The sequence below is a fragment of the Mustelus asterias genome, chromosome 12 (assembly GCF_964213995.1).
Source record: "Mustelus asterias chromosome 12, sMusAst1.hap1.1, whole genome shotgun sequence".
Classification (NCBI taxonomy): domain Eukaryota; kingdom Metazoa; phylum Chordata; class Chondrichthyes; order Carcharhiniformes; family Triakidae; genus Mustelus; species Mustelus asterias.
The window spans coordinates 3,726,617-3,739,506 of NC_135812.1; the positions used below are offsets into that span (position 1 = coordinate 3,726,617).

At 48.2% G+C, this 12,890-nt stretch overlaps 1 protein-coding gene across 2 annotated transcripts in view; it reads left to right on the forward strand.

The window, feature by feature from the left end:
- The first annotated feature begins 1,715 nt into the window (after positions 1-1,715).
- The window catches only part of LOC144501179 (transient receptor potential cation channel subfamily V member 3-like), a 47,764-nt gene continuing 36,589 nt past the window's right edge, over positions 1,716-12,890 (forward strand). Inside the window, exons 1-4 of one of the 2 annotated variants that reach the window (XM_078224599.1) lie at positions 1,716-1,826; positions 2,732-2,885; positions 9,757-9,852; positions 11,580-11,672. In XM_078224599.1, the coding sequence (XP_078080725.1) occupies positions 2,770-2,885; positions 9,757-9,852; positions 11,580-11,672 (305 nt within the window). In that variant the 5' untranslated portion in view covers positions 1,716-1,826; positions 2,732-2,769. The remainder of the gene's footprint in view (positions 1,827-2,731; positions 2,886-9,756; positions 9,853-11,579; positions 11,673-12,890) is intronic. The other variant, XM_078224598.1, reaches the window with a different exon arrangement.

Consider the following 12,890-nt stretch of genomic DNA (forward strand, 5'->3'; position numbering starts at 1 on the left):
AATGTGGTCTCACCAAGGTCCTGTACAGTTGCAGCATAACCCCACGGCTCTTAAACTCCAATCCCCTGTTAATAAAAGCTAACACACTATAGGCCTTCTTCACAGCTCTATCCACTTGAGTGGCAACCTTCAGAGATCTGTAGATATGGACCCCAAGATCTCTCTGTTCCTCCACAGTCTTCAGAACCCTACCTTTGACCCTGTAATCCACATTTAAATTAGTCCTACCAAAATGAATCACCTCACATTTATCAGGGTTAAACTCCATCTGCCATTTTTCAGCCCAGCTTTGCATCCTATCTATGTCTCTTTGCAGCCTACAACAGCCCTCCACCTCATCCACTACTCCACCAATCTTGGTGTCATCAGCAAATTTACTGATCCACCCTTCAGCCCCCTCCTCTAAGTCATTAATAAAAATCACAAAGAGCAGAGGACCAAGCACCGATCCCTGCGGCACTCTGCTAGCAACCTGCCTCCAGTCCGAAAATTTTCCATCCACCACCACCCTCTCGATCAGATAGCCAGTTACCTATCCAATCGGCCAACTTTCCCTCTATCCCACACCTCCTTACTTTCATCATAAGCCGACCATGGGGGACCTTATCAAACGCCTTACTAAAATCCATGTATATGACATCAACTGCCCTACCTTCATCAACGCACTTAGTTACCTCCTCAAAAAATTCTATCAAATTTGTGAGGCACGACTTGCCCTTCACGAATCCATGCTGACTATCCCGGATTAATCCCCATCTTTCTAAATGGTCATAAATCCCATCCCTAAGGACCTTTTCCATCAACTTACCAACCACCGAAGTAAGACTAACCGGCCTATAATTACCAGGGTCATTTCTATTCCCTTTCTTAAACAGAGGAACAACATTCGCCACTCTCCAGTCCTCTGGCACCATCCCCGTGGACAGTGAGGACCCAAAGATCAAAGCCAAAGGCTCTGCAATCTCATCCCTTGCCTCCCAAAGAATCCTAGGATATATTTCATCAGGCCCAGGGGACTTATCGACCTTCAGTTTATTCAAAACTGCTAGTACATCCTCCCTCCGAACATCTACTTCCTCCAGCCTATTAGCCTGTAACACCTTCTCTTCCTCAAAAACATGGCCCCTCTCCTTGGTGAACACTGAAGAAAAGTATTCATTCATCACCTCTCCTACCTCTACTGACTCCATACACAAGTTCCCACTACTGTCCTTGACCAGCCCTAACCTCACCCTGGTCATTCTTTTATTCCACACATAAGAGTAAAAAGCCTTGGGGTTTTCCTTGATCCGACCCGCCAAGGACTTCTCATGCCCCCTCCTAGCTCTCCTAAGCCTGTTTTTCAGCTCATTCCTTGCTAACTTGTAACCCTCAATCGAGCCATCTGAACCTTGTACGTGACCTCAGACTTTTGTATCTTTTTCCCAATGGAAGAAGGTGGAAGAGAGATTGTCCGGGGTGTGTGGGGTCCTTAATTACGCTGGCTGCTTTGCCGAGCCAGCGGGAAGTGTAGACAGAGTCAATGGAGAGAGGCTGGTTTGCATGGTGGATTGGGCTACAAAATCACCAGCCTCCAGCAAATTCTCCATCACAAAGAGGTTTGGACAAAACGTTCTGGATTTTTCTACCTCTGTGTGGTTGTTCCTTTAAGGGTTTGGCGGCGGAAGCTGTTTTTGGACATCTGATTGAATTTCCAGTTGCTATTTCCGCATTTTATGCTAGAACTGGGAGCTGTTAGACGCAGCCTGCTCAGCCTTGTGAAGGGGAAGGTGTAAACCACATCCAGCATTGGTTCCTGAGATAAGGGGAATAGTCAGTTCCATGAGGTGAGATTGAATAAACTGGATCCGGATCCTGGAGTTTGGAAGAGTGAGGTGACCTCGTTAAAATGTTCGGGGGTTGACAGGGTAGATGTTGGGAGGCTTTCCCCAGGACTGGGGCATCTAGCCCACGGGGGGGGGGGGGCAAAGACACAGGATAAAATGTCAATCATTTGGAACTGAGATGAGGAAGAATTTCTTCATTCGGGAGTTGTGAATCTTTGGAATTCTCCCCCTGAGAGACAATCGTTGAGTCAGATCTTCCTAGACTTTTGGAAACTGAGGGAGTCAGGAGATACGTGGATAGTGTGGGAAGGTGTAACTGAGGTAGAGGTTGGTCTCTGACAGGCCGAGTAGCCTCCTGTACATGTTTTCTACGTTCCAGCCTGTTAGATATTGTTCTGGGAATTGTATTTATAAAACAGTGAGTGTGAATGTGTCAATCTGGCTGCGTCCGGTTCCAGTGTGAGTGTTGGTAAGAGTTCCATCTGCGTTCCATTAACCTGGAGCTTTGCCAGTTATGGAGAGTGTCTGTCACACAGTCTCACACTGGCACGGGAGCTGTGAATAGCGAACGATATACTGAGGGGGCTGGAGCTTTTAAAGAGATGGGCTTGCCAGGCTAAACGCTAACTGGGATTGGAACAACGGTTCCCGTGCTGTTAACACCAGATAGCAGGATGCCAGCTCGGCCACGATGCCTCACGCAGTCGAACAGCATGCTGAACCTCACGCTTCCCACAAAAGGACAGCCGCAGCCAGAGGGTGCCTGAATGCGTATCGGTCCCTCTCAGGAAGATGAGGGGAGAGAGAGGGCAAGCAGAGGGGGAGATTTAATCCCCTCATTATCACAGTCTGAGTCTGAGTGTGGATGTTCTGAATTACTGACGGACATTTTCTCATTGCTGCAGATTCCGAATAAAAAGGCAGCAGAACGTTGACGTTAAGAATGAACATCGACTCAGATAATCTCAGCCCAACTGAGGATTACTGGAACCCTCCTGATGACATTTACATTAACAGAATCTTGTGCAATTATGAAGCAGAGTTTGAGAAGCAGAATGGGTAAGAAATTGATTTTTGAACTCAGTTTGAGATGCAGTGGACAATCTCAGCTCCCTGGCCCTCAAGCTCCGGAATTCCCTCCGTGAACCTTTCCCTCTGTCTCTGATTCTCTTTCCTTCTTGCTGATGTTACTTAAAACTTCTCACTTTGACTCATCTTTAGTCCAATAACACTGCTCTAAAGCACCTTAAAATGTTTAAGGTGTTTTTTAAATACAAGTTGGTCACAGAATCTCTGAATCTTTACAGTGCAGGAAGGCCATTCAGCCCATCGACTCTGTACTGCCTCTCTGAACGATCATTCTGCCCAGTCCCACTCTCCTGCCTTATCCCCGTAACCTTCCACATTCTTTCTTTTCAGATAGAAATCCAATTCCCTTTTGAATAGCTCGTTCAAACCTGCCTCCTCCAGCCTATCAGCAAGTTTTTTCCAGACTCCACCCACCCTCCGGGTGAAGAGTGTTTCCCTCAGATCACCGTTACTCCGTTTGCCAATTAGTTGGAATCTGTGCCCTCTCGTTCTTGATGTTCTTGAATGGGAACAGCTTCTCACTCTTCTCCAAGGAAAACAGTCCCAATCTCTCCAAATTATTCTCATAGCTACTGTTCTTTATCCCTAGACTCATTCTTGAGAATCTCCTCTGTATTCTCTCCAGTGCCTTCACATCCTTCCTCAGGCATGGCGCCCAGAACTGATGCAGTCTCCAGATGAGGCCTAACTAGTGTCTTATACAAGTTCAACATGACCTCTTTACTCTTGTACTCAATGCCTCTGTTAATAAAGCCTGAGATACTTTATACTTTCTTAACTTGCCAACCTGCCCTGCTGTCTTCAATGACTCGTGTACATATACACCAAGGTCCCTCCAATCCTGCACCCCCTTTCCAGTTTCTCCCTTTATTTTATCCTGTCTCTCCACATCCTTCCTGCCAAAATCAATCACCTCACATTTCTCTGCATTAAACTTCAGCTGCCGCTTGTTTGCCCAATTCACCAACATGTCTCTGTCCTTCCGAAGTTGACTCTCCTCATCACAACAACAATGTTTCCAATCTTTGTATCATCGGCAAGTTTTGAAATCGGGCCCTGAACACCACAGTCTGGGTCAATAGTTTATATCAGGAACAGCACTGACTCCTGGGGACCCCACTACAAACCTCCCTCTAATCTCATGGAGTCATAGAGGTTTACAGCATGGAAACAGGCCCTTCAGCCCAACTTGTCCGTGCCGCCCCTTTTTTAAACCACTAAGCTAGTCCCAATTGCCCGCGTTTGGCCCATATCTCTCTATACCCATCGTACCCATGTAACTGTCAATGCTTTTTAAAAGACAAAATTGTACCCGCCTCTACTACTACCTCTGGCAACTTGTTCCAGACACTCACCACCCTCTGTGTGTGGTGAACCATCGTTGGTTCCCACTGGATAGTACTGAGCCAGGGCTGGCCAGTACTACAGGAATGTATATAGGTTACTGTTTGATTGTACTAATGTTGCTGTTGGGTTAGGGTGGGATTGTTACACCTGTGTTTGTTACTGTTGTGGCACATCCCAGTCGGGCTCCGCCTCCTGGGAGAGGTATAAGACTCCCTGCTCGGATGGGACCTCGTCAGTCTGGGATAGTGTGTTAAAGTTCTGATAGCTCCATTGTTAGTTAATAAAATTGATGCGCATCAATTGGACACGAGGCTCGAAGCTTCAGTAAAAGAAGGCTTTTATTCACTCTCTGAACTCCTACTGCTAAATTGCCCCTTAGTGTCCCAAGATGTGCGGGTTAGAGTAAATATTTAGGGTTACGGAATTGGGCCCTGGGTAAGATGTTCTGTCAGAGAGTCAGTGCAGACCCAATGGGCCGAATGGTCTCCTGTAGGGATTCTAAGTGAAATTAACCATCAGGCTGGTAAATAAACGGGAGACTGGGATTTCAATGCTTTTATTAGGAAAATAGGACCTGAAATCAAACAGTCAAACTCTCAGCAAACCTGCAGCACAATCGATGTCACCCACTTGATACAGTCCAACAAGATGATGGACAACCACATGATGTAGTTCATTAGGAACCGTGACTCGTGCGCGATGCAATCCAGCAGAATATACAGCAGGTACATGATGTAGTAAAACAGCAAGCAAGACTGGCCAATGGTGAAATCAAACAGCAGGTAGGTCAACCAGAGCAGATGCTCGAAGAGTACGAACCAGAACCATATCACATACTCAAAGACAATGCACAAGAGCCAAAGGCCGATGTCCCCCAGGTGGTACCAGAGGCTGGCGTCAGACTCCAGCAGGATGCACGACAGCCTCAACAGGTAATCCTGCAAAACGTACATCTGCCGACTGATGGACTCAGACAGAAGGTAGGAGAGGTAGAGCATGCGTTCCTCAGTGAAGTACCACAGGTTAATGCCGGTGTCCTTTACGATGTACAGGAGCCAGATGATGTACTGCATATCGGCCATGCACCCCCAGGCCGTGTTGAGCGGTAAGATGTAGGACACCCACTTTGCGTGGCCCAGCAAGTTCTGCGACAGACTGATGGTCAGGTCCAGCATGGTGTAGGCGAAGTAGACCGTGTAGTTGTAAATGGTGTAGCTGAGTAGGAGGGAGTAATCTCTGATGACGTACGCCTGCCACCTGAGATAATCCGACCAAACGTACGCCAGCCACAGATTGTTCCTGGCTCTAAAATACGCGGACCACATGGAGAAGCTGGACAGAACGTGGGAGAGCCACCTGAAGTAGTCATAGGCCACATACAGAAACCAATTGCTTTGGTCCGAGAAGCTGTAGACAAGCCAGAGGTTGGTGTCCAGGGTGATATATGAGAACCACAGAGTGACCCGCCATGTGGTGTGAAAGAGCCACAAAAACACAGCGTTGTCCAAGAGATTGAACACCACCCATGCCATACAGTTCAGCACGCAGCTGGAGATCCCGATGCTACAGTCAAACACCGTGCAAGTGAGCCAGATGGTATATTCCAGTAGGATGTATGACAACCAGATGGTACAACAAAGAAGGAAGTCTGACAGTGGCATCACTGTCCCAGCGATCCGCACGAGATGCTAAGTTACAAAGTGAACCCTCATCTCTCTGAGAAGTAGAGTAAGGATGCCGGAGGTAGCGACCGTTTGGAAGAGCCCAGGATGATAACCATTAAGTGCGATAACAGCCCAGACATTGTGCGGGATTATTCAGTAATAGGTCTCCTTTCTTCAGTTCTTCCGAGAAGCGCTGCAGCTCCAGCCATGTTGATGAGTGAGGTCTCTGTGCGCTCCGCCTCCCCCCCTCCCTCCCTCCCTCCCTCCCATTGTTGTAAACTCTCCTCATTACTGCCATTGACAACCTCTGAGCCAATAATAGGGCAAGTAGCCAATCACGTGAGCTGATAGGGGGAAAGTGAGGAAGATCTGCCGCTCAAACTCGATGGAGCAATCACCAGGGCTTCTGCCTTGCTGGAGCTGGCAAAAAAATCAGCTGTCCAAATAACCCTGACATTGCAACATTCAGCCAGTTCACGACAGGAAATTCTGTGTCACTTCCCATCACAGGATCTCTCTCTCTCTCTCTCTCTTTCACAAAGTCCTTTGTGACCTATGAGGATCGGTTGAGGACTCTGGGTCTGTACTCGTTGGAGTTTAGAAGGATGTGGGGGGATCTTATTGAAACCTACAGGATACTGTGGGGTCTGGATAGAGTGGACGTGGAGAGGATGTTTACACTAGGATGAAAAACTAGAACCAGAGGGCACAACCTCAGGCTAAAGGGACGATCCTTTAAAACAGAGATGAGGAGGAATTTCTTCAGCCAGAGAGTGGTGAATCTGTGGAACTCTTTGCCGCAGAAGGCTGTGGAGGCCAGGTCATTGAGTGTCTTTAAGACAGAGATAGATAGGTTCCTGATTAATAAGGGGATTGGGGTTATGGGGAAAAGGCAGGAGAATGGGGATGAGAAAAATATCAGCCATGATTGAATGGCGGAGCAAACTCGATGGGCCGAGTGGCCTAATTCTGCTCCTATGTCTTATGATCTTATGGACCTTTCTAAATCTTCTCTTCCGCATGCCCTCTCTCTGCTAAGTTGAAAGTGGGGCGTTAGGCCCACGTGAGGAGGGGGGAGAATGACTCCTCCATTCTGCGACTTCCAGACTGACCATCGCTGGGTTTCTTTGTGAATTTAGAGAGCACATATGTTTGCCAATACTGCAGGAGCCACATTATTTACACTTCCAGTTTGTTAAGAATCAGTCAGGACTGATTCTCTTTTGTTGTAAGAAGTTTAACAACACCAGGTTAAAGTCCAACAGGTTTATTTGGTAGCAAAAGCCACACAAGCTTTCGGGACTCCTCTGACAGTGCGGCACTCCCTCAGCACTGACCCTCTGACAGTGCGGCACTCCCTCAGCACTGACCCTCTGACAGTGCGGCGCTCCCTCAGCACTGACCCTCTGACAGTGCGGCACTCCCTCAGTACTGACCCTCTGACAGTGCGGCATTCCCTCAGCACTGACCCCCTGACAGTGTTGCACTCCCTCAGTACTGACCCTCTGACAGTGCGGCACTCCCTCAGTACTGACCCTCTGACAGTGCGGCACTCCCTCAGCACTGACCCTCTGACAGTGCGGCACTCCCTCAGCACTGACCCTCTGACAGTGCGGCACTCCCTCAGCACTGACCCTCTGACAGTGCAGCACTCCCTCAGTACTGACCCTCCGACAGTGTGGCACTACCTCAGTACTGGCCCTCTGACAGTGCAGCACTCCCTCAGTACTGACCCTCTGACAGTGCGGCACTCCCTCAGTACTGACCCTCCGACAGTGCGGCACTCCCTCAGCACTGACCCTCTGGTGTATTACAGTCCCTCACTAATACCTGAATTATGTGTTCGAGTCCCTAGATTAGGAGTTAAACCCATGACATGTTGCTCGGGGATGAGTGCTACCCTCTAATCCGTGGTTGTCAGTGAGTGTGACCGGACTCGCTGTCTGAGTTTCCCCGTGTGAAATGGCACTTTCACAAGGTAACTGTAAGCCTTCCGGACTGTTCTCCTTCAGAAGGAGGGGAAAATTCTTAGAAGGGATTGTTTTTGGAAAGAAATCCCATTTCTGTAGTTGCAAATACAAATCTCAAGGTTTTTGTGAGCCAGTGATAAAGCGTATATTTGAGTAAATGGTCATTTACTTACCTGTGTAAGAGGGAAATTCAGGTGAGAACTTCCATTGGTGCACAGCTAAAAACTGACAGCTTTGTGAGTCTCCCTCTCAGTCTGAGATCAGCAGCATTGTCGCCCGATTATTACATCATCAATGTGGAATCAGAGAAACAACAGCACTGTTCTGTTGCTGGGTGACCAGACCAACATCCTGAACTACAGCCGGTTCCAGGCTTACAAACCAGGCCTTCACTTCCAAACCAGGCCTTAACTCCCAAACCAGGCCTTCACTCCCAAACCAGGCCTTCACTCCCAAACCAGGCCTTCACTTCCAAACCAGGCCTTCGCTCCCAAACCAGGCCTTCACTCCCAAACCAGGCCTTCACTCCCAAACCAGGCCTTCACTCCCAAACCAGGCCTTCACTTCCAAACCAGGCCTTCACTTCCAAACCAGGCCTTCACTTCCAAACCAGGCCTTCGCTCCCAAACCAGGCCTTCACCCCCAAACCAGGCCTTCACTCCCAAACCAGGCCTTCACTCCCAACCCAGGCCTTCACCCCCAAACCAGGCCCTCACTCCCAAACCAGGCCTTCACTCCCAAACCAGGCCTTCACCCCCAAACCAGGCCTTCACTCCCAAACCAGGCCTTCACTCCCAAACCAGGCCTTTAGTCCCAAACCAGGCCTTCACTTTCAAACCAGGCCTTCACTTCCAAACCAGGCCTTCACTCCCAAACCAGGCCTTCACTCCCAAACCAGGCCTTCACTTTCAAACCAGGCCTTCACTTCCAAACCAGGCCTTCACTCCCAAACCAGGCCTTCACTCCCAAACCAGGCCTTCACTCCCAAAGACTCCAGATTGTAAACCCAGACCGCTCTCCCAGAGGCACTGACACTTCAGGATCGGTTCCCTGTCTGTTGGTCATCCTGCGGTATCCCAGAATGCTGCTCTTCATTTTGCCACCTGAACTCCAGATGTCATCAGCCTATTGGACTGTGGGGCCAAATCACAGGTGGACCCTACAATAAACACCACCCATCAGCATCCAGCAGCCCCAACCGTGCCCACCTCCCAGCTGAAACCACTCATACTGATTAGCAGTGTGGGAGTCCCTGTCCCGTCCTTTGGGATATCGATTCGGAATGTGGGAGTCCCTGTACCATCCTTTGGGATATCGATTAGGAATGTGGAAGTCCCTGTTCCTTCCTTTGGGATATTGATGAGGATTGTAGGAGAAACTTGCCTTTGGGATCTCGATTAGGAGTGTGGGCGTCTCTGTCCCTTCCTTTGGGATATCAATGAGGAATGTGGGATCCCTCGCCTTTGGGATACTCGTTCGGAGTGTGGAAATTGCTGAAAGTCTAACCTCGGGGAAATTGAGTTGAACTGAACCCATTCCCACAATCTCTGGAGAGTTTGTCTAATTCGGCACCAAGTGGGGCATGAATCCCCTGTGTACTGGTCAATATCTATCCCCCAACCAACATTAGTGTGTCATTATTACATTGCCATCCGTGGGATCTTGCTGTGCACAAATTGGCAGCAGCATTTCCTACTTTGCAACGATGACGACCCATCAAAGTAATTTATTGGCTGTGAATTGTTTTGAGATGCTATAGAAATGCAAGTCTTTTTTATTAACATCGTTGTGTATCTGTCCCTGCTGGATGCTACAATACTAATTGGTCTGTGATGTCTGTCTTTAATCTGAATTTAACAGTTCTACTGGCTCTGCTGAGGAGATTGGTGAACCTTCGACTGGCAACAGCAATGGTGAAAAGTTTACATTCTGGGTCGATACCAATTCCATAATCAGGTATTGGCCTTTTTCTCAATCCCCTTCCTCAATCTCCCTCCTTTCTCTCCTGAAACTTTGCTGCCCTTGGCCTGTCCTCTCTGATCCTCCAGCCCTTGCTGAGCTCTCCCTCTTCACTCCCAGTGTCCGAGCGATTAAAGATTAAAATTCTCACCCTTGTTTTCAAATCCCCCCATAGTCTCACTCCTCCCCATCTCGCTAACCTCCCCTCAATCCTACAAACTCCCCAAAAGCCTACAAAACTCTCTGCATTCCTCCATCACAGCTTGGTATGGGGCTCCTGCTCTGTCCAAGACCGCAAGGAACTACGAAAGGTCGTGAATGAAGCCCAGTCCATCACGCAAACCAGCCTCCCATCCACCGACTCTGTCTACACTTCCCGCTGCCTGGGAAAAGCAGCAGCATAATTAAGGACCCCACGCACCCCAGACATTCTCTCTTCCACCTTCTTCCATCAGGAAAAAGATACAAAAGTCTGAGGTCACGTACCAACCGACTCAAGAACAGCTTCTTCCCTGCTGCTGTCAGACTTTTGAATGGACCTACCTTGCATTAAGCTGATCTTTCTCTACACCCTAGCTATGACTGTAACACTACATTCTGCGCTCTCTCCTTTCCTTCTCTATGAACGGTATGCTTTGTCTGCATAGGACGCAAGAAACAATACTTTTCACCGTATGTTAATACACGTGACAATAATAAATCAAATCAAATCTCTAGCCTCTTGTGAGTAGCCACCCTCCCATCACCCCACCTTTGCTATCCATGCCTTCAGCCATCTAGATCCCACACGCTCAAATACATGGCACAGTGGCACAGTGGTTAGCATTGCTGTCTCACAGCACCAGGGTTCGATTCCAGCCTCGGGTGACTGTCCGTGTGGAGTTTGCACGTTCTACCCATGTGGGCGTGGGTTTCCTCTGGGTGCTCTGCTTTCCTCACACACTCCAAAGATTAGGTTAGGTGGATTGGCCATGCTAAATTGCCACGTAGTGTCCCAAGATGTGGATTCGCCATGGTAAATGTGTGGGGTTATGGGAATAAGGTGGGGGAGAGGGTCTGGGTAAGATACTCTGTTGGAGAATTAGTGCGGGCTCAATGGGCCAAATGGCCTCCTTCTGCACTGTAGGGATTCTACGATTCTATGATTTCACTCCCTATTCTTCTCACAAGAATATAAGAAACATGAGCAGGGGGGCACCATTCGGCCCATCGAGCTTGCTCCTCCATTCAATACAATCATGGCTGATGTTGGGCTTCGAATCCAGTTTCCCACCCACTCCCCAAATCCCTTACTTCCCCAGAGACCAAAACTCTGTCTCTCCCAGCCTTCAATAAATTTAACAATGGAGCATTTCCAGCCCTCTGGGGCAGAGAATTCCAAAGATTCACAACCCTTTGATTGAAATAATTTCTCCTCATCTCAGTTCTAAATGATCAGTTTCCCTGTGTTATAAATTACCCCGATCCATGAGAACAACCTCTCAGCCTCCACCCTGTCAAACACCTTCAGAACTGTGTCCGTTTCAATCTCCACCCTCCCTGCTCCTCAGTTCCGACCTTCCTTCACAAACGTGCCTTTGATCGGGAATCTTCCAATCTCTCCCTCTTCAGGTGTGTCCACTTCACCCCATGAGGGACTTGGGGATGTTCTGTTCTGTTGAAGATGTAACTTGGATGGAGTTGTTGTTTGATATATCTTTGGTGGCTTTCATTTGAACTTACAGGTCAGAGGACTATCCTGAAGGGATTGAATCGATAACAGAGGAAAGCATTTATGAGTGTTTTCCATTTCAGATGGATAAAAATAACACTATCAGGTATTTACTTTGCTACATCGATGTGTGTGCTCTCCAACTCTGAGTAACTGAGATACCTGACTGAAGAACTAAAGCAGCAGTAAGATTGACAAGAATGGCAGAAGTAAGGAGATAAATATGAAATGATAACAACTCTGGAGTGTAAGAACAAAAAAAAATGACATTTATACAGCATTTTCCTTGACTACTGGATGTCTCAAAGTAACTTGAAGGCGATTTGGTATTTTTTGAAGTGTTGCCATTGTTGTTATGTCAGGAAACACATCTACCAATTTGCGCACAGTAAGATCCCATAACCAGCAATGATCCAATTACCTGTCTTTTGTGATGATGGTTGAGGGATAAGTATTGGTCATAGAAGTAGAATCATAGAATCCCTACAGTGCAGAAGGAGGCCATTCAGCCCATCGAACCGACACCAACAACAATCCCAACCAGGCCCTATCCCCGTAACCCCGCATATTTACCCTGCTAATCCCCTTGACACTAAGGGTCAATTTAGCATGGCCAATCCACCTAACCCGCATATCTCTGGACTGTGGGAGGAAACCCACGCAGACACGGGGAGAACGTGCAAACTCCACACAGACAGTGACCCAAGCCGGGATTTGAACCCGGGTCCCTGGCGCTGAGAGACAGCAGTGCTACCCACTGTGCCACCATGCCGCCTGGTTAGGAGAACACCCCTGCCCTCCTCTGAAATAATGCCGTGGGATATTTGACATTTATCCGAGCAGGTTAAGGTCTCATCCACAAGACGGCGCCCCTGACAGTGCAGCACTCCCTCAGCACTGCACTGGAGTCTCAAGCCTGATTTTTGTACTCAAGGCCTGGAGTGGGATATGGAGCTGAAAGCTTGCGGTGGGGATACTGCCAACTGGGCCAGAGCCATTACCCACACCAGCAGGAGCTAAAGTGGGCCATTCAGCCCCTCAAACCTGCCCCACCACTAAGTAAGATTGTGGCCTGTTTCATTTGCTGTAGATTTTGTTTAACTATGTAAGGGTAACCGTTGTGAAAGGAGATATCAGGGCTGCTTTCTCTACCTATCTGACAATCTCCACAATGTCCCCAGTCCCACAGTCCCAAATATGATACCGCAATTCATAAGCACCGTAAGGTGACAATGAACAATGGCCTGAGCGATCTGATTTGTCGCAGGATTATATATCCTGTTCTGCAAAATGGGATCAGAATAATTCAATATTTAAACAATTT